The sequence below is a fragment of the Pseudopipra pipra genome, chromosome 15 (assembly GCF_036250125.1).
Source record: "Pseudopipra pipra isolate bDixPip1 chromosome 15, bDixPip1.hap1, whole genome shotgun sequence".
Classification (NCBI taxonomy): Eukaryota; Metazoa; Chordata; class Aves; order Passeriformes; family Pipridae; genus Pseudopipra; species Pseudopipra pipra.
This window is the reverse complement of record NC_087563.1, coordinates 18,223,270-18,247,514: the sequence shown is the minus strand read 5'-3', so window position 1 is coordinate 18,247,514 and position 24,245 is coordinate 18,223,270. Positions and strand designations below refer to the sequence as shown.

At 47.1% G+C, this 24,245-nt stretch overlaps 2 protein-coding genes and 1 long non-coding RNA gene across 8 annotated transcripts in view; 2 read left to right on the top strand and 1 right to left on the bottom strand.

The window, feature by feature from the left end:
- SEPTIN8 (septin 8) overlaps nucleotides 1–1,856 on the top strand; it is a 40,252-nt gene extending 38,396 nt beyond the window's left edge. For 2 of the 3 annotated variants that reach the window (XM_064672276.1, XM_064672274.1), the window contains exon 10: nucleotides 429–1,856. In XM_064672276.1, coding sequence (XP_064528346.1) covers nucleotides 429–594 — 166 coding nt within the window. In that variant the 3' untranslated portion in view covers nucleotides 595–1,856. The remainder of the gene's footprint in view (nucleotides 1–428) is intronic. The other variant, XM_064672275.1, reaches the window with a different exon arrangement.
- Nucleotides 1,857–3,872: 2,016 nt separating this feature from the next.
- Nucleotides 3,873–5,593, bottom strand: LOC135422783 (uncharacterized). The gene is made up of 2 exons (XR_010434589.1): nucleotides 4,260–5,593; nucleotides 3,873–4,162 (listed from the first exon to the last, which is right to left on the bottom strand). It is a non-coding gene; the product is annotated as an uncharacterized LOC135422783 (long non-coding RNA).
- A 161-nt stretch (nucleotides 5,594–5,754) lies between these two features.
- Nucleotides 5,755–22,856, top strand: KIF3A (kinesin family member 3A). Of its 4 annotated transcripts, XM_064672270.1 has the most exons (19): nucleotides 5,755–5,848; nucleotides 7,208–7,490; nucleotides 9,039–9,183; nucleotides 9,418–9,502; nucleotides 9,975–10,080; nucleotides 10,849–10,988; nucleotides 11,614–11,811; nucleotides 12,094–12,268; nucleotides 13,218–13,319; nucleotides 14,914–14,985; nucleotides 16,846–16,854; nucleotides 18,479–18,635; nucleotides 19,472–19,652; nucleotides 19,914–20,024; nucleotides 20,817–20,942; nucleotides 21,582–21,635; nucleotides 21,775–21,843; nucleotides 22,053–22,177; nucleotides 22,677–22,856. In XM_064672270.1, exons 1-19 carry the CDS (start codon nucleotides 5,843–5,845, stop codon nucleotides 22,723–22,725), a joined length of 2,193 nt encoding a protein of 730 aa, XP_064528340.1. In that variant the 5' UTR covers nucleotides 5,755–5,842; the 3' UTR covers nucleotides 22,726–22,856. The 4 variants fall into 4 exon arrangements, with proteins under 4 accessions (XP_064528340.1, XP_064528342.1, XP_064528341.1 ...); XM_064672272.1 differs by lacking the exon at nucleotides 14,914–14,985; XM_064672271.1 differs by lacking the exon at nucleotides 16,846–16,854.
- Nucleotides 22,857–24,245: the final 1,389 nt, after the last annotated feature.

Genomic DNA, 24,245 nt, shown 5'->3' with positions numbered 1-24,245 from the left:
AATTGATCGTGCCTTTGGTCATTAGAAGTCAAACTGATTATATTTTACAAGCAGTGTCTGTGCTTGGACTGTACTTTTTGCAGTGTTCAGTGGGAGGCTGGGGACACTGGGCAGGTTTCTAGGTGCTCACAGACTCTCTCATCATGGAAGAATCTCTCCTGGCTCAGGATCTGTGGCCAAGAATTTGGAAACCTCCCTTCCCTGCCAAAGGGATGTCCCTCTCCCCAGTCCCACCCCTGAGTTGCAGTTTTGTTCCCTTTTGTTAGCACCAGCAGGGTCTGCAGCACAGGCAGAACACAGGCCCGAGTCTCAGGAGCTGCTGAAGTGCAGTGCAGGCTGTTAATACACACACCTTTATTCATTTACCGTGGCCTGCCCTCAGCATGTGTGACCAAAGGCCATTTTGCTTCCTACCTGTGCTTTTTTAGCAGGTCAGTAGTAACACAAAGCCAGCCAGGAGTCTGCCTCTCCAGCTCCAAGGTGATGATCACCAAGACCAGCGTGGAGCCCCTGAACTGCACGAGCTGGTGGGAGGCCATCCAGTGCTGCAGCTGCCTGGTGAAGAGCGCGACGTGGAGGGAAGGATTCCTCTGAGGCAGTGGGGGAGATGGGGCCAGCAGGACATCACATGGCATGGGACTGAGAGAAGAGAGAGTGTACATATATATATATATATGAATATATATACAAAGAAAAGCAGAGGTCAGTGAAGTTGATATGTTTTCATATATCATCACCCAGAAGTACAGATGAATTTCATCTCATAGCAGGAAACCCGAAGGCTTCCCCCACCTTTTTCTTTGTGTTTTGTGTTTGTACTTGCCAATCATTGAACTGATAATGAATGTACAGGGTCTGTGTTTCCTAACAATCTCTGAAGTTTCTACGTTATCCAGATTGCTGCCCAGGAGATTCAGTTCAGGCCAGCAGCTCCAAATCCAGCAAAACCAGTAATTCCAACTGCACTCTGAATTTCCCGAGGAAACAAGCACCTGCAAAAGGCAGTTTTCACAATCAGCAGCCTCTAATGGCTCGATATTTGCACATAACCTTAAAAAAGGGATCCAGGATGTGTTTGTATCACATGAATTTTGCCTTACCAGCACATGATCGTTTCTTGAAGATAAAGTTTAATTGTTTCTATCAAATGTTCAGTAACTGCAATGTGAACTAAGTGCCAGATCAGGGTAGTCTCATTGCATAAATGAATAATTAGTGGGATGAAAAGGAAAATGATTTAAGGAAAAACCTGTGTGTGAAATGTAGCAAAACTCTGACAGCTTTCTATGTACAGTATTAATAGAAGGGAAATAGTTAGAAATATTTTTGCAGCGCGTATTTAAAAAAATAAAAATGGCATAGAGTTGTGCATTATGAGAATCTTTTTAATGTCCATTTTAGTTGTCCTTTAAAGACAGGAGTAAATTTTTTTCAGCAAAAAGAAAGGTTTTAAATAGTAGAAAATTTTAAAAATTAATTTTAAAAGAAAATTACTGCAATATTCTTTAAAAGACTTGTAGACAGGTAGGAACAGGTAGTTTGCAGAGCATCTTGGGAAGGATGTGTGTGTGTGTGTGTGTGTGTGTGTGTGTGCATCTGTGTTTTCTAGTCTTATTTGATAAGGAGTTGTTTCTTTAAAGAAAAAAGTTGCAAAACATAGTGCTTACAGTGTTTAAGAAATCCATTGGTGTTGCTGTGTAAAGATCCCGCTGAAGCTCATCCAGGATAATTCTTTCCATTCTCAAGATCTCGGCTGGAGAGCATTTACAGCTGCTCTGCAACACCAGTGTCTGCACCAATGGGATTACCTGTAAAAAAATTTAAAAATTTAAAAAAATAAAGAAGCCAACGTCCTACACAGTGCTGTGTGTGCTTCTCTGTATGGTGAGGGGATCTGACAAGGTTAAACACGTCTGTGGGAAGCAGAATGCTCATCCAGGAGCCCTTGTTACTTGGGGTAAACAAGTTAACGCTTCTTCATTATACCCAAGTTGTTGAAAGACCTGGAAACATGAACAACTTTTAGTGTGTTGAAAATGAAACGTGCAGACCTCATCCTCTCCACTGGTTTGTGCTGCAAGGACAAGCAATTGCAATGCACTGGAGATATTTTAATTGGGCCTGAAGGGAGAAGAAGAAAACATTGAATAAAGAAGGTAAGAGTCTTGGGGAAATAATTGCATTCTGTGACACGTGCACAAGTTTCAAACTTTCATTTGATTTCAGTTGCTTCTGAATTAGTTTAGCTACAGAATCTGGAAATAGAACAAGGAAATTCAAAAGTGAAGCAGAATAAATCCTCTTATTGGTTCAACCTTTATTCCTGTATCCCACAGTTCTTAGACTATGCAATGCCACATTATTTACAATGCAATGTTACTCCTCTTCTCACCTCAGATACTGGTTCAGATTGGACTTCAGGAAGAATTTCTTCATGGAAGGGGTGGTTAAGCCCAGGGAGGTGTTGGAGTCACCATCCCTGGAGGTGTTGGCTGAATGGCTGGATGTGGCACTCAGTGCTCTGGTTTAGTTGACAAGGTGGTAATTGGTCAAAGGTTGGACTTGATGATCTTGGAGGCCTCCTCCAACCTTAATGATTCTGTGATTCTACATGCCAGCATCAATCTAAATGGAATTGAGAGCTGCAAGGCTCAGCTCAACTCCTAACTTTGCTGTGTCTCCAGTGGCAGAAAATGTCAGCCCCATAGTTTGGTTAAAAATTGTAGTTTCAAAACTAAAATATGAAAAGCAATAACATGAATGCTTTGTGTTTAGCAGAGACAACCAGATGATAATGAGTTCTTTGGACTTATCACAGCATTTGGACTCAGTTCACACAAACACTCCTAACGAGGACTGTGCATCAGTGGAACCTCATCAAACACCCAAGTTCATACATGTTTGTATGTGTGTGCTTGAAGGCCTTCCCCAGCAACGACCCTGACTGCTCCCTAAATCTGCTGCCAGACATAGTCCCTGCTTTGTGTGTAAACTGATTACGTGCTCCTTACATTCCCAGGCAATAATCTGGCCAGGGAAAAGCTGAGAGGTCTCTGCCTTCACTGATGCCAACAGCCTGTTGAAGATGCTGGGCAAACATTTCAGGGTAAAACTGGAACTTAGAGCTTATTTCTGCAATCCAGAGAACTGCTTTCTTGTAACTCAACAGAGAGATATCTGTGCCCTGAGGGGGAGGAAAAGTTAGAAGAAAAATGCGGTTAGTGCTTTGATGATTTTGTTAACTTATCTCCAAAGGAAGACTCAAATCTTGTTAAGTGCTCTAATTAGCATTTTGGATGTCTGGAGGCTGGAAATGAAGGGAGTTGTCGGCTGTGTCTGCAGAGGGAGGGTGAGGGCACATTTCAGTGCTGTTTAAACCACTGGTTTGTGTTGCTCACCCAGTCGTGCCCGGCTGGGTGACCCAGGCCTGGTACTGGGTTGTACTGGAGTACTGACTGGGGCAGCACCCAGCCCTCCCAAAATGAGCTCTTACAAACAAGGTGCTGAGCGTGCTTGTTATTCCCACCCTGGGAAAACTGAAGCCTCAATGCAGCACCTGTTCCACTCAGGCAGCCTCGACAGAGAAACTGGGCTCAGGAGCAGGTTTTGATTTACTCTGCAAGAGTTTTAGCAGCCCTTGAATTTGCTGAGCATTGGGACCACATTGGGACCACAGGTTTGTGACTCCCTCAAGGCACCTGGAAAAATGTACTGGGTTTTTTCTTTCTTATATCTTATTTGAAGCTGCTTTGAGGTGAGAAGGCAGCCTCTGGCTGCCATGACAATGCACACAGGACCCAGCCTAAGGCAATATTTACAGGAAATAAACATCTCTGAATCATATCAGGTAAGAACCAAGCAATGAGAACATCTCAGCCTGAAACTATTTCAAGTGTTTATTCAAGACACTATTTTGGTGTCTCTTTAACATCATAAAAAGTATGTTACTTGGTATAAAATTTCTGCTTTTCTTTCCAAAGAGTGGTAGATGTGGGCTTCCTCATCAGTGTTTCCTTGGAACTCACACCATTGTCTCTGCAGCTCCATTAAAAACCCCAAGTTCCATGAACCCTCTGGAGACCACTGTAAGCTGGAACTCTGTACTGCTCCCCTGAAAGCAGGTACCACACATGACTTTGGCTTCGGCTGCATCCAAACCTGGCTGCCCAGGGAGAGCTGGAAACGATTTATCTGAGCGGTTCGACACACAGAGAACTTTAATCCTCTGCAGTTGGGAAGGAGAAACAATAATTAGTCACCCTCTGGCTAATTTCAACTTCCCTAAGAAGGACAGCGAGCAGCTCCTGCAGTGCCTGGACAGCCCATCCGCCCCACGGGCCATCTCTCTGCAGGCACTGCTGGAAGCCTCGGCTGGGAGCTTCGATGCCCATCCTGGGAAAATGCAGCCCTGCATCACCAACCTCCACTCTCTGGGTCCACACCACGCTTCCCAGCCCAGGCAGGTCTGTCTCACCCACACAGGGTCTCCCTGTTCTCTCCCCAGCCCCTTGGGTTATGCATTTTCTGGTGTGAAACTCTCTTAGTCCATGAGTCTCAGCGTTCAGCACAGCTCTGGGCAGCACCGGGGCAGTGAATAAACTGCAAAGTGACTGTTTGAACACCTGGTCCTCGTACCTCCTGACTCACCTGGTGACACTCCCTGGGGTGAGGGAATGGCCCTGTCAGTCATTCCGGCCCTGTGACACACCGGTCAGTTTGGTGGAGGAGTTCTGGAAGCCCCAGATCAATCCTGTCCACATTCCTGCTCCCGCCTACATCCCTCCGGCAAAAACACAGCACAGCTGACACACAGCCCTTGGTTTGTGCCTGTGCTTGGTGCTCCGTGCTGGGCATTCCTGGCCTTGCCTGAGGATCCCAGGCCCTGGTTGTCCATAGCCAAGGCAGCGAGGGGAGGAGTGGGGCTGGAACAAGGCCCTGTGACCTGCCAACAGGATTTGGGTGTGCAGAAACACCTGGGGGGAGCGACACAGGTAGGATTGAGGAGCCAGGGAAACTATTCATGGACCTTTCCTGTTGCACAAAATGATGTCTTTGACTCTTAGTGACATATTATGAAAGGGAAAAGCCAGGCTGTCAGAATAACTTAGTCTCGTTCCTGTAAATGTACGGCACGTGCACAGTGGGATGTGGACATGCAGCGGGGTGAGTAGAACAGCAGGTGTGGAGGATCCCAGCAGCATCCCGTGAGAATTTACACTAAAGGGCAGATAACCTGGACACGTGCCTCTTCTATGCACGGGGCTAATTGATTTCTGTGCCACTTACTCTGTATTGTTTATATTTAAGGCACTCTGCATTCCCTCTATCTCAGGAGTAATTCAGAACGTTCCAGTCAGGAAAAGGAGGAGATGGATTTTCTGTATGGAGAACAGGCTGGAGCTGCAGCTCTGTCAGAGCGCCAGAAACCCGTCAGAACCCAGTCAGAGCCAGAGAACCCCAACCAGAGCGCTCAGAACCCGGTCAGCTCCCCCGGACCCCGATCATTCCCCTCAGAGCCCGGTCAGCTCCCCCGGACCCCGATCATCCCCCTCAGAGCCCGGTCAGCTCCCCCGGACCCCGATCATCCCCCTCAGAGCCCGGGCGGTGTCCGGGCCCGCCCCCCCACCCCGCCGTTCCCATGGCGACAGGACGCTCCGCCCGCCCCCGCCGCTCCGGCCCCGTCATTGGCTGGGCCCGCTCCGGCCCCGCCTCCTCTGGCCGGCCATTGGCGGCGGGGCCTCCGCAGCGCGCGCGGATTGGGCGCGGGGCGGGGCGGCGCAGGCGCGGTGCCGTTATTGTTCCGCGGTGCCGCCGCCCGGGCGGTGCTGCCGCCATCGCCATCATGCCGGTGAGCCGGGGGGGTGCGGGACACGGGAGATGGGATACGGGACACACACACTGCGGCCCCGCGGCTGCTGCGCACCTCGGCCCGCCGCGGGCAGGAGCCGCCGCGCCCGCCGTGGGCTGGCAGGGGCTCGCAGGCCCTGCCTCTCCCGTGCGGGCGCCTGTCAGGCCGAGCGGGCCGGGGGCGGTGAGGGGCTGCGGGCGGGGCGAGGTCCCGTGGCAACGGGGCTGGAGGGTTCTGCCTCTCCGGAGGGTCTCGCCCCCATCCCGGCGGGCTCGTGGCGGCTCCCGAATCCCGCCCCTGGGTTTTGGCCGCACGTCGTGTGCGGTCCCTGCCCCGCCCGGGTGGGGCTGAGCCGCTCCCCGCGTTCGGCAGCAGCCTCTGCTGAGGCCTGAGGGGCAGCCGGGCAGGGGGGGAGGCTTTTGTGTTCTGTTGACATCCAGCAGCGCTGCTCTAGCAGGAGGTGTCTGCTCAGCCGCAGCACCTCGCGCCGAGGGGAGTGTCTGAGGCTTAACTAGAGCAAATGGGCTTTAGGTTTATTTGATCAGGAGAGCATGTGACAGCAGATTCATCAGCCGCGCTTCAAGATTTGTTTTGGTAACTGCATGAAAAAAAAGGTTTGTGAGGTTTTATAATACAACATTCAGATTTTCTAAACGATTACATTTCAGCAAGTACACTGAGGGTTGTAAGTGAAATTAATTCCCTTCAGCAGTGCTCCCTGCTCAAACCTTTGTGAGGTTTGAGAGTATGGTCAGTATTAATGTGAAAGAATGTCATGGCTGCACACAGTTCCAGCAAACTGCTTGCAGGTTGCTTGCAAGCATGAAAGCATTTCCTGAAAAGACTCTTAGACCATGTTGAATATGAAATGCTCAAGGATTACTCATTGAGTTTCCCTGTTGGCAAACGAACAGGTTGCAGTGAGTGATTAAATGTGTGTTATTCTCTCAGCTTTAATTATAAACCAGTTCAGGTTTTAACTCCCCAAGTTCACGATCCTGTAGAGATGTGTGCAGCTGCTTGAGCTGATTCGACAGCATTTGTGCTTAAACACACAGTGGTTTCATCCTGACAGAGGGCAGGGTTAGATGAGATACTGAGAAGAAATTGTTCCCTGTGAGGGTGGTGAGGCCCTGGCACAGGTTGCCCAGAGAAGCTGTGGCTGCTCCATCCCTGGAAGTGTCCAAGGCCAGGTTGGACGGGGCTTGGAGCACCCTGGGCTGGTGGAAGGTGTCTCTGCCCATGGCAGGGGGTGCAATGGGTTATCTTTAAGGTCCCTTTCAGCCCAAACTGTTCTATGATTCTGTGTTCACACTAGCATTACCACCTGTGTGTTTTTTGGTTTTCAAACACTTGCAGATCAACAAGCCTGAGAAGCTGGACAGGCCTGAGAGCTGTGACAATGTCAAGGTGGTGGTTCGGTGCCGGCCCCTCAACGACCGCGAGAAAGCCACAGGCTACAAAATGGCTGTGAACGTGGATGAGATGAGAGGGACCATAACTGTGCATAAAACAGACTCCTCCAACGAGCCTCCGAAGACATTTACATTTGACACGGTGTTTGGACCAGAGAGTAAACAGCTGGATGTCTATAATTTAACTGCAAGACCTATCATTGACTCTGTCCTAGAGGGATACAATGGTAAGTCCTGTGTTTTAAGTGAAGGATCCCAGCCCATCTCCTATTCTTTGCCTTGTTGGAGTTCCAGCTGATCTTGTTTAAGGGAGTTTCACCTTCTGAGGGCTGTGGCCCTGTGTTGTCTCTGTTGTGGCTGTGAACTTAAAATAGCCTGGAGGTACTTGGTGTTCTGAGTGCTCAGTGGTTGTACCCACTGTGATCATTAACACTGGGAGACTGGTGATGAACAAAATTCAACTGAGGTCAGTTAGCTCTGTGTTTTTATCCTGTATCTTCTCTTTGCAAAAATCCGCGCTTTATCTTATTGTCAGTTCTCAGTGGCTCTTCCCTGTCCAGTGTCAGCACCCAGGCAGCTGCCACGGCTCTGCAGCACTAGGTATGCACACAGACCTCTGCAGAGAACTGCTGCACTCTTAACTCTGAACTTGGCTGTTTTGAACTAAGATGACTACTTAAACACATCTAGCCTACCTCACAGACAGTCCATTGCTTCCTGCAGCTGGGAAGAGTATGGCCATGATTTGTGTGTGTGTCTGTTATGCATGGAAATGTATTATATAAAGGAAAGCAGATCACTGCCCTCTGTAACAGTGTGCTACAAACAACAGCAGTTTACAAAATTTTTCAGCATTTGTAAAATGCCTCATAAGCTCTTGTGCTAACACACATGGGTTTCAGCTGATTAAAATTTGGGGTTCAAAAATGGGTGGTTCAGAGCTGTGCTGGAGGAGGTTTAGACTGGACATTGGGAAGCATTTCTTTACTGAGACACTGGAACAGGCTTCCTAGAGAGGTGGTAAATGCCTCAAGCCTGTCAGTGTTTGAGACGTTTCGACAATGCCCTTAACAACAAGCTTAATTTTTGGTCAGCCCTGAATTGGTTGGACAGTTGGACTAGGGGATCATTGTAGGTCCCTTCCACCCAAAATATTCTTTTCAGTTTTCCAGTCTGTAATGGTTTGACAATGAAAGCTTGAGTTTTCAGCAGTGCTAGGCCAAAACTAAGAACTGTTATATTTCTGGAGTTCCAGAGTCAGGGGTCTCAGTGACATTTCTGGATGCCTTTCTGTGAAGGCTGATTCTCTAGTCCAAACTGTAGCTGCACCTGCAGGTTCAGAGCTGGGCTTGTGCTGTGGCTGTGCTGGAGAACCCTCACACCCTTTCTGCTGTGGCTTAGAGCAATAGTTGGGTTTGCAGTTGGTGCATAATCGTCTTCTGCTAATTGACCACATTATTAATTAGGCTTGCCTGCATTCTTTGTATGTGGAACCTAAGTGTACTAGTACTCCAGACTTTAATCACTCTGCACAATTAAAACCAGCTGACTTTTTATTAGGCATCTTGCAGGCTGGATTGAACAGTGGCTCAGCCCCGTTTGCTGTGTTTGCCCAGCATTTCTGTTGCCCCAGCCTTGTACAGGAGCTACTGGAGTGGGTGGAAGATTTCAGCTCCATAACAATAGAGGTGTTTAGTGCTATCAGGCTAAGAAGGGCTGAGATAAAACTGCAGTTACCAATTTCTTAGAGTTTGCTCATTTATCTTGTCCCCCAGGTACTATTTTTGCATATGGGCAGACTGGAACAGGCAAAACTTTCACCATGGAAGGGGTCCGAGCAGTTCCTGAGCTCAGAGGCATCATTCCCAATTCCTTTGCTCATATATTTGGTCACATTGCCAAGGCAGAGGGGGACACAAGGTAAACAGCTTCTCTTCACTGCTTCTGTCTTTTCTGTGTGTGTCCATGTGCAGCAGGAGCCTGACCTTGACAATGATAACTGAAATGGTACCTCTGGCCCGAGCTGAAAGGCTCCTACTGAGGCAGTTCTTGAGGGGGCAGCAAGATTGTGTTGATATTTCACTGCATGTTTGCTCTGTGATTGTGTTTGTGGCACATGAGCAAATTGTCACTAAACAAACTGTTTATGTTCAGGTTCTTGGTTCGTGTCTCTTACCTGGAGATTTACAATGAGGAAGTGCGGGACCTGCTGGGAAAGGACCAGACACAGAGGTTAGAGGTGAGCCTGCTCTTCTCAAAGTGGTGTTTGCTTGGACTCAGAGAGCAGTATTCTGCTTTTGAGACCAGAGCAGCACTTGAAGGGAAGTGGGAGGTTGGGCTCCTCAGCAGTCTTCTTTCCTTGCAGACAGAGTAGCTGGCTATCACTCCTGGCTTCTCTGAATCCCTTCCACCTGGCCAGCTGCACAGTGAGAACCTGGCTGTTCCATCCAGTCACTTTTGTACCTGCAGTGCTACCCCACAGGCCCCTCAGCAGTTCTAGGAATTGGAGAGTGAGACTTGAAGTCATGTCTTGCCCCCAGGGGAAAACTGTGGAATGTTGTTATGCATGAGTGTTTATTCCTTATCTGCTCTGAGTGTTTTATGTGCAAACCAGAACCTGAAGGGGTGAATCACTGCACTGTTACAGTACCACTGAGAACTGCTGCTGGGGGTCTCTTAGGGATGCTCAGTCTGAACTGTTTCTCTCTTAGGTTAAAGAGAGACCTGATGTGGGAGTTTATATCAAAGACCTCTCAGCTTATGTCGTAAACAATGCAGATGATATGGACAGAATCATGACTCTGGGCCACAAGAACCGTACGTAGCCTTGCTGGGGGCAGGTTAAAGCTCAGACAGAGCAAAGGGCTGCTTACAGAGCACAGGGAGAGACCCTGGTCCTGTTGCTGGATAGGTTGTTCAGCTGAGCAGAATAGAAAGGTTATCTTGTCCCAAACCCCTTTTGTGTAGGGGTAGGTGAAGAAGGCTGTGCCTCCCACATTGGGCAGTGCCAGCAGGGGATCAGCAAAGGCAGGATGAAGTGAGGGCAGTCAGTGTTGTCAGAACTGCTACTGTGTCTCTTGATCCTTTTCCCTCTTCAGTTCTGATCAGGATAAGCATTAGCCCTGTGCTGTGAGTGGGAGGTGGTTTATGTGTTCTGCAAGACTTCTTTGTTAAGCTCAAATTATTTAATGACTTAAAGTTCTGACTACTGTTGCTCTTGGCGTGGATTCCTGTGCTCTTATTTTTGAAAATACAGCTGTTTTCAGGGATCAGCTGTGGACACCTTAGGCTACTGGTATTTGTAGCCTTAAAGAAACAGATGAGGATAACTACTGCTCTTGGGAGCCTGTGGTTGGCTTAGAGCTGCAGCAGGCTGTAACACTTCTGCTAGTCCAGGTTGGATGTGTACTGCAACTTCAGTGCCCAGGAATACACTTTGCTGCTGAGTCTGAGCATCCCTCTGCCCTCTTCCGAAATACAGGGTGGGGTAAAGAGGTGGGGATGAGTTTCCTCTGAGAGCAGGAAGAGTTAGAGAAGCACATGATTAATTCCAAAGGCATCACTGCTCTTTCTCTGCGTGCACAGGCTCTGTTGGTGCCACAAACATGAACGAGCACAGCTCTCGCTCCCACGCCATCTTCACTATCACCATCGAGTGCAGCGAGAAGGGCGTGGATGGCAACATGCACGTGCGCATGGGCAAGCTGCACCTCGTGGATCTGGCTGTGAGTGTGCCCAGCAGGGGCTGGGGCAAGGCTGGGTTGGGTTGGGGAGGTTTTTCCAGGGGACTGTGACCATGCAGTTCATCACTTGTCTCACTTTGAACCAATGTAATTCTGCTGGTAAAACAAGCCTTTAGCCCAAAATTTACACTGAGGTACTTTTTCTTGGAGAAGATGCAGGAAAAGCAAGACTAAAGGCATTCAGTGTCTGCATCTTAACTTATTTACATGATGTGTGTATAGGATGCTCTATGAAACTCTTCAAAATAATTGCAGTGTTGCTGCTCTCCCTTGATCTGCTGATAGGAAGAACTGTAGATGGTGGTTAGCAGCTCCAGCTAAGGTGCCTTTTAACTGATGACTGACTGCCTGTAACATTTTTGTTCATGGGGACAAAATCTCCATTTTCTCCAGCTGCATTACTTTGAGCAATCCAGAATTTGCTGTCACTGAACGCTTGACTTGTCTCTCTGACAATGTCTGAGGTACTCACCCAGGTTCTCTAATGATAGATGAGGTGGTTACTGACATGGCTGCTAGCAAGACTTCAGGTGTAGCTGATTCTGTTTGGAGGTAGGAGATGTATTAGGGGATTTGTTTTAACTCCTTCTTCCGGTTCCCTTTGCAGGGCTCTGAAAGACAGACAAAAACTGGAGCCACAGGGCAGCGACTGAAGGAAGCCACCAAGATCAACCTGTCCCTTTCCACCCTGGGGAATGTCATCTCTGCACTGGTGGATGGCAAGAGCACCCACGTGCCGTACCGGAACTCCAAACTGACACGGCTCCTCCAGGACTCCCTGGGGGGCAACTCCAAAACTATGATGGTGAGCTGAGACAGCTTGGCATTTACCTCTGTTTCTGAGCTGTTTGCAGCCTAGAGAGTCTTCTCTGTGCATCTCTTCCTTTTCCCTTGGTCTCTGTGCAGAGGTGTGTACATGCACATGTAAGATTGAACAGAAGCTGTGCTTGGGTAGCCAAGAGCAGCTTCAGTGTAGAAGCAGCAGGAAAGCTTGGGAGAAAGCAGCAGTGTGAGACTCAGGGCTGGGGGGGTCCCTGCAGTGTTCTGGGCTCTGACATGTCCCCCAGTAACCCTGTCTCTGTCACAGTGTGCAAACATCGGCCCGGCAGACTACAACTACGACGAGACCATCAGCACTCTCAGGTATGCAAACAGAGCCAAGAACATCAAGAACAAGGCCAGGATTAATGAGGATCCCAAGGATGCTATGCTCCGCCAGTTCCAAAAAGAAATCGAAGAGCTTAAGAAAAAACTGGAGGAAGGTGAGCCTGTCCTTCCCCCTGGGGACCCTCTGTGCACCAGTGCTTGTTCTGTGCTGCTCCAGCGTGTGTCACAGGAGGGTGGCCACTGGGCAGCTTGGTGTCCTGGTTGTTTTGTTGTGCTGGGTGCCCAGAGGGGTGTCTGAGGGTGCTGGGGGGGGGGCTGGCTCTGCCCACTAGGTGGCACTTGGCACTAGGGTGAGTGGTGGCCTTGGGGCTGGCATCGGTGTGCCAGGGCTCCCTGGCACGGTGTAGGGAGTTGAAAGGGACTGTAACAGCAGGTCAGACGTTTTCCCTGATTGAGGAGGAAGGATGCACTTAGTGAGAGGAAAACTGAATTAAATTTGTGGAGCTAGAACTGGGACTGACTTTCAAACACTGTGTAGAGAAACAAGAAACTTCTTTAAGCCCTGTAAGTTCATAGTCTTGTGTCAAAGTCTGTCAACATGGAGTGACCCTGCCAAAGGATGCTTGCTAAACAGTGACCTTGACACATCTCTCTGCAGAGCTACAGCACAGAACAGCTGTAGCAGTAACTCTGACGTGACTTGCTGTTTGGCATCTGCCTTGTTCAGGAGAAGCAGGAAAGAGTAATGCTTCTTTCTCTTTCATCTGAGAGAGAAGTCTGAGATGGAAGAGAAGGTCTGGTGGGATGCTGCTAGGGAAACTTTGTAGCTTCAGCTGTGGAAAGATGCTTTATTTTCCATGAAAAGCAGCCTCTTGAGCTCTAACACGTACACACTGACATCACAGCCTTCAATTGCTTATCTTGATTGTCCTTAAGTTTCCTGAGCCACTGCAAACTGTCTGTCTGCTCGGCAGTTGAGGACTTCTGCAGGAGCTCCTAAGCTGACGTCAGGCACTGCTGGGTTTGGACAAATGCCGCTGTCACAGTAACAAGCTGATAGGAGATGAAGGAAAGCACATCTCAAAGCACACTCTTCTGTTCCAGGGGAAGAGATATCTGGTTCTGAGACCAGTGATTCTGAAGAGGAGGATGAAGATGACGATGGGGAGATTGGAGAGGACGGGGAGAAGCGGAAGAAACGGCGGGGTAAGGCTGCAGAGATTCCTGCCAGTGCCCCCAGCCTGCTCTCCTGCTGGAGCTGGGGGAGGAACTGTAGGCAGAGGCAGGCAGGGACCCCAGTGCAGTTGTAGAGCTGCCCTATGCCGCTGCAATTATCATGCCTGTCCTAGAAACCAAGCCCTTTGGTGCCCTCTCTGGAGATGGACAGCTCCAAACCTGTGTAGTATCTGCTTCCACTCGGGTTGCTGTGCTTGTGGTGACATCCTCCTTTGTGGTGGCTCCCTGGTGGCCGCAAGGTGGCTGTGGATGGCTTCTGACTGGTGGTGTGGAACTTCCCCTGCTCACAGACGTGGGAGGAAGGAGACACCAAAGATCATTTGTAGGCAGATGTGGTTTTTATAACCATGGGTATGGTTGGAGGGGAATTTTGGCTGTGGTTTAGGCAAAGGATTCATCTGTCTTATGGACAGTAACTTCAGTTAACTGACTCTTCTAGTGTCCTATTTTATGTTGGTAGAGGGAAAACTTAACCTTTGGGTATCTTCATGCTAGCTGAAAAGGGAGCTGCACATCCCTTGTTTGGGAGCACTCTGGAAATCCCGTGATGAAGTCTTCTTGGCCCTACATCAGTGTTAAACTACTGTATAACATCTGAACCCTCAGGGGATGGCTGAACCTGGAACTGCAGGTCACTGTGTACCATGGCATGCTGTGGCTTCCTGGGAGCTTGCCATGCTCCTGGAACCTGGCTGATGATTCCTCACAGGCAGAGAGAATTCAAGCCCAGTGCTACACCTCAAATTCCAGCCTCTCTAGTACACTCATTTTGGCAAACTACCTTCCTGTCCTGAGGCACCCACATCTGTTGAAAAAATTCCTCTTAAAGCATTCCTGCTTTTAGATGCACTCTCTTCGTTTTGGTACCTGTCCAAGCAATCATAAATGACCTTTGTCATGCCTTTGGTGATAATTGTGACAAATTCTACTTCATTTTTCACCTTTTGGTTATTTCTAGAAGTGAACGGATTGACCGTTGTGTCCAAGAACCAAGTCACGCCCAAATCCCCTCCCAAGAGGAGACCACCTTCAAAAAGGAGTACAGGGCAAATAACTGACTGACTCAACTCCCAAACAAGCTGCTCTAGTTAAGTTTTCTAAGGGAGCTGCTTAGCAGGAGTATGCAGTGACTGCCCCTGTGTGAGCTGAGTCTGCCTTCCAGAGGGAGAAGTGCACATTGCCATGTACATAAGACTGGAAAGGATTCCTTGTCACAGAATCCTCAGCTATGGCAGATATCCACAGCCTTCTCCACTATGATCTGGTGTTCTGTGCTGTTGTTGCTTGAAATGGAAGCTGCCTTGGCATGTGGTTTTAAGCTGTAGTCTGGTTAAGATGGGTTTTAACTGAAGTGTCTTTCTGAGCATGCAGTTTTGTGCTGGGAAATGGTGGCTTTGCAAGCTGAGTCTGGGAGGGATCCTAGCAAATGCTTCCTAATGGGAACTTGTGCTTTTTTTGAACTAGGTTGCTGGCTCTTCTGGGTTTCTTTCCTTTAGAACTAACTTCCCATCTGCATGTTTCTTCCTCTCTGGGTGTTTCTGTGGGACGCATTTCTGTTTTCCAGGCAGTAGCAGCAGCAGTAGTTCAGACTCCACATGCTCTGTCATAGAGAAACCTCTGGATAAGTCCTTCACTAGTGAGTGGGAGCTCTTAAGTCCTTTAAGCTTTGGCCTTTCCATAATCTGCACACTCCATTCTGCAATGTTGCACTCTTCCCTGCTTTGTCTGTTGGAAAGATAAACGTGAGGCTGTAACTCTGTTAAAGCATGCTTTTCCTTTGCTGCTTCCATGCTCGAAACAGTTGTTCAATGTGCACATTGTTAGCCAGTTACGTGAGAGAATGAGAAGCTGCTTGAGCAAGATTTAAAGACAATTGAGAAATAATAAGTAACCCAGTTTGCAACTTGTGTTAAATGTGCCTTCTAAAACATGGGGAAAAAATCTAAGCTAGTTTTTTAATGGGAATTGCTACAGTATGAGTTCATCAAAAGGACAGCTAGACATGTGAAATGGGCTACGTTATATTGGACTGCCTTCTCCAAATTAGTTTTGGAGAAAATGAATGGAGCAGTTAACAGTCAAACAGCACAAAGTTTATACTTGCAAAGAAAATGTGCCAACACTTGGTTGATTTGCAATATTTTTGCAGATACTTAAAAAAATATCCTTGGTGGTTGGGGGTTTAACTGCCCCACAATATCAAGTTCTTGATGTCTGTTCAGAGGAACAAGAGATCCAAATTTTGATCTAGTGAGGAGGAAAGCCTGGGCTGCTCCTGGTCAGAGAGGCCTCTGTGCCTGTAAAAACCCTACAGTCAGTGAAGACTGAAGAAACAAATCCCATCTCAGGACTCGGCTCGTGGGGACTTCCCCCACTGTTGTGGTTATCCTGGATGGATCAGTCCCCTCTCTTCCTGTGTGGAGAGAGTGTGGAAGGTGTTGCTGTACGGTTCACTCACATTTGTCCTAGTGATGGTAGTGGAAAGCATCAGCTCGGAGAAGGGTGGCAGCAGGTTTAGAAGGAACACAACTGCAGGGACAAGTGGGTCATATGATGGTAGCCTGGGAATCTGCTTGCTTCAGTCTTGCTTTCTCAAAGCTTGTTTGGAACCAGAGTGTTTTATTTGGATGAGGACAGTTAATAGCAAACTGCTGGTGTGTCAGCAGGTGGATGAGTCCATCTCCTGCAGGTTTGGAGGCTGCTCTGTTGGGGAAGTTGTGCTGGGCTTTTGGCAATTAGGATAAGTGTGGCTTTTTGTGGTTTTGGATATTAACTGTCCTCAAGTGTGACCCTTCTGCATGTGGTGTCTTTTGTTTTCCCTCTCCTGCCCTGCCTTTTTTGCTGCACTTGCTTGAATAACAAGTGGCTCTATACCTCTATGGAAGCACCAGTTACTGCAAATTAACCTACTAATCCCCTGTGTAATTAAATGGAGAAATCTTGTGCTGAGACTCCCTGTGTGCAACTGTTCATGTACCTTGCAAAGAATTGGCTTGGAAACTTGGTGAAAACTTAGAACATGTATTCTGTATGCTAACATTTCACAGGTAATATAACAGAATTGGCTCTCCTGAGTGGGGGGAAGCATTAAGGTTCTGATGGAAGGAGAATCTGCCCCCTCTGACTGTTTCTTAGGGCATGATCCTTGCGGCAGGCTCCCAGGGTTGTGTTTAGATCCAGCATTGCACTGAATGGGCAGAAGAATGCCAGAGTGAGCTGAACATTATCCTGGAGATGCAAAGCACTCTGAAGTACACAAACCTTCTCTGCTTTAGCATAAGAACATGATACATTAGTGTTTGCTCTAATGGAGGGGTTTTTAGTGATGATTATCCTGTGTTTTCTAGTGCAGAAATATGCATACAAAGTTAATGTTTGTTCTGCTGCTAATGATCTTTGTCCAAAATGATCAAAGCAATAACATATTTTCTTTCCTCCTCTTTTCATGTGTTTGCTGCCTCTCTGCGATTTGCTTTCTACTTCCTCTTAATGCAAGATCAAGCAGGTTGGTCTAATTGATTTTCACCTCCTTAGAGTACAATTGCAGAGCTTGTGAAAGGATCATACAGCTTGCTTCAGTTCACCTTTTTCTCCTGAACTGAGAATATATAGAGCTATGTCCTAACAGTAAGAAGCCTTTATCTGGCTTATCTCTTATGATGAGCTCTGTACAGCACTTCCAGAAAGCTTCTTACTCAAAGACTAATTAGTGAGAGTTTTGCACCACAAACTCAGAAAGAAGTGCTTATTATCTGATTCTGAAGTTTAGCAGATGGAAATGAAGATGGTTTGCTGTAGTGCTACAGTCCTTGCCTTGCCTCAGCAGTAATTAATGCTCTTGTGCACATGAACAAACACGTGTACAGGTGTGTACATGTGTGTGCATGTGCACTGCATTTTGTCTGCTGGAGTATATGTGTATTTAATATAATGTAATTGTAAATAAGATGCATATCATGTATATGTACAAATGAAACTGAATGCCATGAAGACTGAAGGGAGAGAAGCCTTTTACTGCACAGCTTCCTTGAGCAGGTTCTGACCATGTGCCCTGTGTGACTGAGGGAACCAGTGCCGTGGCAGTCAGGGGCCCCTGGGAGTGTCAGGGCAGCTGGGTTCTACAGGGTGGGCTTTTTCATGTCTAGAGAAGAGCAAAGCAACAAAATGAAGGATTTACCTGTGAATAAAGGGAGATTTAGGACTTGTGGATTTGAGGAAATGCATGTAGGCTGGGCATTCTCACTCCACATAACCCCCAAGGATCTCTGTTCACCTGCCTCGAGTGCTCCTGGGATTACAGTGAAAGTTGGCTCAGGACTTGCAGAATGACCTCAAGAGCAGCAGCCTCACACTTTGTTTCAAACTTGGTGTGTTTGGGACAGACCCTTGAGGCCAGTGGGTTCAGGGAGTTGCTGTGGCCACTGACTGTGTTACACTGTAGGAACTGGCCCATGTGTGCTGCTGTAGGACCATTGTAAACACATAGCTGACAAGGCACAGCAAACCTTGGTGCTTTCCAGTCTGTGGGTAGTCACTGTACCATAGACAAATACCATCAAAATTTTCTTTTAATTGCCTGGTTTTCATAGGATTGTTCTGAATTTCTCTGGTTTCTCTATTTTCATAGTAGTGTGTTCTTAAAAATATCTCTGTGCCCACTTTGGCACAGGTAAGCCTGTAAGGAGGACAGTGACCAAGGGGGGTGGTGGAGATGCTAATCTGATATTTGAGTATGTGACTCTTGGTAGCTGAGCTCTTGTAGGTCAAGGCAGTCTTCTGTTTTCCTTCCTCTGGCCTAATCTGCATTGTTAGAACATCTGAGTTTCCAGCTCAGGCTTTTCTTTAGGCGGTGTTCCTTCTCCAGGTGTTCTTCATGTTTTCTCTTTTGGGGGCATTATGTTCCAGTGTCATTATGTAGCATTGCTTCTCTGTAGGAACTGGTGACAGCTGGTCAATGTTAAAATGGGGTTTGAAAGACTGAGGTGTGCCCATCACAATCTAATCTAATCAAATGTAATTAAATTTTTGTTAAATGCCGGTATTGAATCTGAACTTGGAAAAAATGCTCTTACACAGAGGCTGTCTTATTTTTCAGTGAACTCATTTATTTTCTTCATCTCTTCCAAAAGGCAAAAAAAAAGTTTCCCCTGATAAGATGGTAGAGATGCAAGCAAAGATTGAAGAGGAGAGAAAAGCTCTTGAAACTAAGCTTGATATGGAAGAAGAAGAAAGAAATAAAGCCAGAGCTGAACTGGAGAAGAGAGAAAAAGACTTGCTTAAAGCTCAGTGAGTACTGTGCTCTTAGCAGTTTGTGTGGTTGTGTGGATTTTTTCCTTCCTTAGTCATTTGAATATCTGGAGGTGCATGGTGAGGTGTCTGTCAAACTGTAGAAAGGGAACATCATCCCTTGCTGCTGTCAAGGTGAAAGTGGAGTTTCTGCTTTCAGAGTTTAGGGCAGATGGAAAAGACAAACTTTTATCCTTTTGCCACTTCTTTCTTTTCTTAACTTTACCAAGTTGTGCAAGGTAGCCTAGAGACATAAAGAATGAGCCAAGAGCTGTGAGGAGCAGCAGTACTGCCATGTAGCAGGCCAGGTTTCCTGCAGCACAGCCACAAGCATGTCACCTTGGGTGCAGGGCTTCTCCCCTCTGAGGCCAAAGAGCTGCTGAGGTCCCACTGCCCCAGCAGATAGGACAGTCCTGCTGCCAAGGGGCTGCTCCAGCATTCCTGGTTTGCATCTCAGCTGCTCTGCCTTGGTCTCTGTTCACTCCCCTCCATTTCAGCATCTCCCTCTGGGCACTGCTGTGCTGGCAGGGCCCCTTTGGGCAGGGGTGCCTCGAGTAGCCTGGTGGTGTCCCTGGGGCCTTGCAGCCCCCTCAGAGGTGTTACACAGCAGGACACATTTCTCTGTTGACCTGGTTTTGCTTGAGAGAAAGCCATGGGAGCTGGGGCTTGGGGAACTCCCTGTGCTCCTGTGCACTGCCTCACCCCCACTTAAACCCTAAACAGCAAGACAAGTTTTTCCAGCCCTGTGAGTGCTGTCTGGGCTATAAAACCAAGCTGGACCTGCTGCCTGGTGAGCACTGGAGTGTAGGAAGTCTCACACCTACTTCTCTGTCTAGGCAAGAGCACCAGTCCCTGTTGGAGAAACTGTCTGCATTGGAGAAGAAGGTGATTGTGGGAGGAGTGGACTTGCTGGCAAAAGCAGAGGAGCAAGAAAAGCTTCTGGAAGAATCAAACATGGAACTGGAAGAACGAAGGAAGAGAGCAGAGCAGCTTCGCAAGGAGCTCGAGGAGAAGGAGGTGGGGCTCTGTGCTGTAGCTGTCTGCACACAGCATGGCAGGACAGCCCTGCTGTGTCCTTTGACCTGGCTCTGCTCTGCAAACACAACCCCTCCAGAGGCCACTGCCACCACTGTGGGGCTGAGCCAGCCTGGCTGAGCCAGGGCTCTGCTCCTGGCAAATGCTTTGTTTGTTCAGGTAGTTTCTCCTTTTGTTCATACTGTTGCAGAGAGTTTCTTTGGTTGTGTTAATGTGTGGGTGTCTGCTAAATGTTGCACACAGCAAGAGCGCTTGGACATTGAGGAGAAGTACACCAACCTCCAGGAGGAAGCACAGGGGAAAACCAAAAAGCTGAAGAAAGTCTGGACCATGCTCATGGCTGCAAAATCAGAGGTTAGTGTCTGAAGTTCTCAGCCAGTGATCCTTGAAGGACTGGAGCTGGGAAGGGTGAACCATCAGCTTTGTAATGCTGGGAAAAGTGCCATATATTTAGAAATGTCTTTCTGTGCTGTCCATTTGGGTCACATAATTCAAAAATATCTAATGAAGTCTGGTACTGGAGTTTCGCAGTGGCACATTGTAGAGCTTTTCCCCAGACCAGGGTGAGAAGGGTTGTGTGAGACCCTGAGACATCCAGAACTTCAAAGAAAACGTTTGGTTATTTCTGAAATAAAATGCAGTTTTATTGTTTGAAATTTTTTGCTGGAGCCCCATCTCCTGCTCTGCTGCAGCCTAAAGCCTCCTCTGCTCTGAGCTATCTGTCCTTTCTGAGTGGTGCCCTCGTTACCCCTTCCTCAGTCACTGGATGAACGTGTCCTTTGGCTGGTGGCTGGAGTTCCTGTTCCATGAAAAATGCATTTGGTCTTGGAGATGAGAGATTTTCCTTGAAACCTTGCCAGGGATATAACTTGTCTGCATGCTTTTCATCTGCTCGTAGCTGGAGCTTGGATTGGCAGGAGGCCAGTTTTGGGTTTATGAAACTGAGAACTTAATGCTATTTTCAGCCCTCTCCGAGCTGGAATATTTCAGAGGGTTTATCCTTCAGAGATAAATATTCTAGTACTTATAACCAGAGTTTGCTTTTGTTTCCCCAAAACCTTGTACAGAAAGAGACTGTTCTCTTTTAGGCTGTTACCATGTCTTAAGCTAAGTCTGATGCCTCTCAAATGCCTGGTTTGTTTTCAGATGGCAGATCTGCAACAGGAGCATCAGAGAGAGATTGAAGGGTTGCTGGAGAACATTCGGCAGCTGAGCAGGGAGCTCCGTCTGCAGATGCTCATCATAGACAACTTCATTCCTCAGGACTACCAGGTAAAGGCAAAGCACCTGAGCCTGGCACAGGGGCTGTGCTGATCTCTGTTCTCTTGCAGCCTATTTTCCTTGTCATTTAAAAAATAATAGCATCACGTTCATCATGTGTGTGAATACACTGGTGTATTCACTGTGTGCCCATGTCCTGGATCTGTTCAAAATCTTTTTTCACTGTGCTTGAAGTTGTGCTTGCTAATGTTTGGTACTATCACAAAGTAGTAAAACTGAATTTGGAACTCTTCACGTCTTGTTTTCTTAGACTCTAATATACAGAAAAATCATGAGCTTAAATATAATGCACACTCATAGAAAATATAACAACAATTCCTCTTAATTTTTTTCTCGTGTTACAATGCGTGTTTATTGCTGTCCTGATGGTGTTGGCATAGTGGAGCCCACCAGGCTTTAGTGGGCTCTCCAATATATACAGTTTGGGAGTGGTATTTTATCTTCTGTAGTCTTCAGAGTCTAAATAGTGTTTTCTGCACATGGCGTAGCTGTCCTGATTAAAAACAACTTGGAATGGTTAAGACTGTTCCTAAGCAGCTTGTGCAGGCCTTAGAGATGCATGTTCTGGAAAGTGCACCTAGGGGGGTAAATTGTGCAAGTCTAACAACTACTGTCTGGATTTCTTTCTAGGAAATGATCGAAAACTACGTTCACTGGAATGAAGACATAGGAGAGTGGCAGCTGGTAAGAGTGGCTGTGTACCAGCTAATGTTACCATGAGCTTCTGAGGAGTTTAACTGAGCCCAGCAAGAAGCTGATAAAGCTCTGGACAGTTTACTGTGTACAGTAGACTTTACTAACAGACCTCTCTTTCATCTTACAGAAGTGTGTGGCATATACAGGAAACAACATGAGGAAACAGACACCTGTCCTGGATAAAAAAGAGAAAGATGTGAGTTGCTCTTGCATTGATTGATGTGTTGAACTGCACAGGTCCAAGTCCTGCTGCCTGTGCCTACCACTCACTTTTTACAGCCAAACTGTTCAGTTTGCTTTGCTTTTGAAGAGATGAGTCTTTCTAGTGTTACAGAAGCACCACTGATCAGTATATGAAATGATTCTGATGGTTTTGTCTTGTGGGTTTCTTTGGTGTTTTTTTAGCCCTTTGAAGTGGACCTTTCCCATGTTTACTTAGCTTACACTGAAGAAAGCTTGAGGCAATCCCTGATGAAGCTGGAGAGGCCGAGGACTTCAAAAGGAAGATCCAGGCCCAAGACGGGTAGAAGGTGAAGAACTCTGGGGTATCTGAATGTAATGAGGGATTTACCCAGGGGAAGGCTGAAGTTTGTTTATGCAAACTTACCACAAGTCTTCAAACATTTGCTTAATGAGAAGGCAAAGTACTAAAATTTTGCATGATGTAATTTACTGGTGTGACAGAACCACGCTGAGATCTCTTTTACTGCAGTAAATCTTGTCCAGAAAGACTCATCTGGGGATTTTTCTGATGCTCTGTTGCTGCATTCCCCTCTTGCAGCTTCTTGCTTTATGTGACTGTTCCAGTTTAGCACAGTCTGACAGTGCAGACGGGTGTTGCTGGAGAGGAGAGCACTGCCAGGGGAGATCTCAGCCTGGGCTTTCCTGGTGACTCGTGGTTGCTTTTGCTTGTGGAAGAGTAACACTGTAGTTCTTGACTTGAAATGTGGCTGGTCCCTGTCTTTCCTAGACAGCATAATGATGTGTGTGTGGTGTTGTTTTCCCCTTTCCTTTCTGCTCTCCAAACAGAAAACGTTCGGCCAAGCCAGGAGCTGTCATTGACTCCCTGCTGCAGTAGTGTGACCTGGTCAGAATTCCTGTAAAAATCAGTGAGTGTATATGGTTTGGCCAGAACATGAAATTCAAGAGATGGCACAGTTTAACATGGCTATAATTTTTTATTTAAAAAAAAAAAAGTATTTTTCCTTAGTTGCCTGTATATTGTATGTTATATTAACATAATATTAAACTGGTATATATGATGGTTGTGAAATTCCATGTGTTAAACGTGTTGTGCAGGGAAACTTGTTGGCAATCCTTGTTGAAATGTATAAAAATAAGGGTTCTAGATGTGTGTTTAAGTGCTAGATATGTTAGTTCTAAACAGTTAATGAAATCCTAAAATTAAGGCTGGTAGATCTGATTTATGCCCTGCTTTGCACATAACTGGCAGCTTTCACTATTGTCCCCTGTTGCACTGATCTGTGTTTGAATGTGGTTGCTGCAAACCTTTAAGAGCATCAAATCTTTTTATTTAATATTCCTCACTGTGGCTGTTAACCTGATAGTATTGTGTATCAAATACACAGTCCTTTTTGCTGTCTTGCTGTACAGAGGAAGTAACTGGATAGGAAAAACATGAACTACAAAAGTCTGAGACATCTGAGAAGGGACCATGCTCTGTTGAAGTGCAGCAGAAATCAAGTGTGTCTAGTAATGCTTGTATTTTTATCAGTTTGTGTGGGATCTGCTGGCACTGTGGAGAATGAGACCTTGGATATGAAGGCAAAAGAGAGCTTTTTTCCTTCTTTTAAGGCTGTGTTGCAGCATTGCTTTGGCTGCTTTTTGTGCTTGGGGGCTGGAATTTTAAAATGTATGTGAGCAGTCTTGTAATCTGAGCAGCAGAGGTGATTTCAGGGGTGCTGTAACCCCAGGACTGGGTGTCAGCAGAGGTGATTTCAGGGGTGCTGTGACCCCAGGACTGGGTGTCAGCAGAGGGGGTTTCAGGGGTGCTGTGACCCCAGGACTGGGTGCCAGTTGTGGGACTGTGAGCACTGTGACTGCATTCTTTCATCCCTGGCTCTAGGCAGGATGAATTTGACTCTTCTGCAGTCAAGCAGGATGAATTGCCCAGTTTTCCCAGAGCAGTAACATCCCCTGAAATAGCTGCTGCTGTCTGTGCTCCTGTGTAGGCTGTGCTGGGTCTCTGGCTATGCTCTGATGAGAGGAGAAAAATTCTGGTCTCTGATAATAACCATTTATTTGTGATGGCTGCTCTTTTTCTTTGATATTTATGCTGCTAATAGACACATATCACTTTGATACGTTGCTTTTGTGTCACAGAGAAAATGTATCTCCTTTTGACTGTGTGTGCTTTATAACTCATCACATCAGCTCGTGGGCACCTCAGCAGCTCCTGTGCCATGGAGGGGGGATGAGCTGTGACCTCCCTGGCATCTTGGGGTTACCTGGAGGATGAAAAGCTGTGATTGCTGACAGGAGAAATGGAATCCTTCAGTGTGACAGAGCACAAGACAGCTCCTCAGGTGTCCTGAGTCCTTGCTCTGCAGTTACCAGTGTGTTCTTGTGAAGTACTGA

Excerpts from the sequence above, each read along its gene's own strand:
- KIF3A (XM_064672270.1), top strand. Across the intron at positions 18,636-19,471 it reads AAAGACTTGCTTAAAGCTCA|GCAAGAGCACCAGTCCCTGT; the intron begins GTGAGTACTGTG and ends TTCTCTGTCTAG. Across the intron at positions 20,025-20,816 it reads TCATGGCTGCAAAATCAGAG|ATGGCAGATCTGCAACAGGA; the intron begins GTTAGTGTCTGA and ends GTTTGTTTTCAG.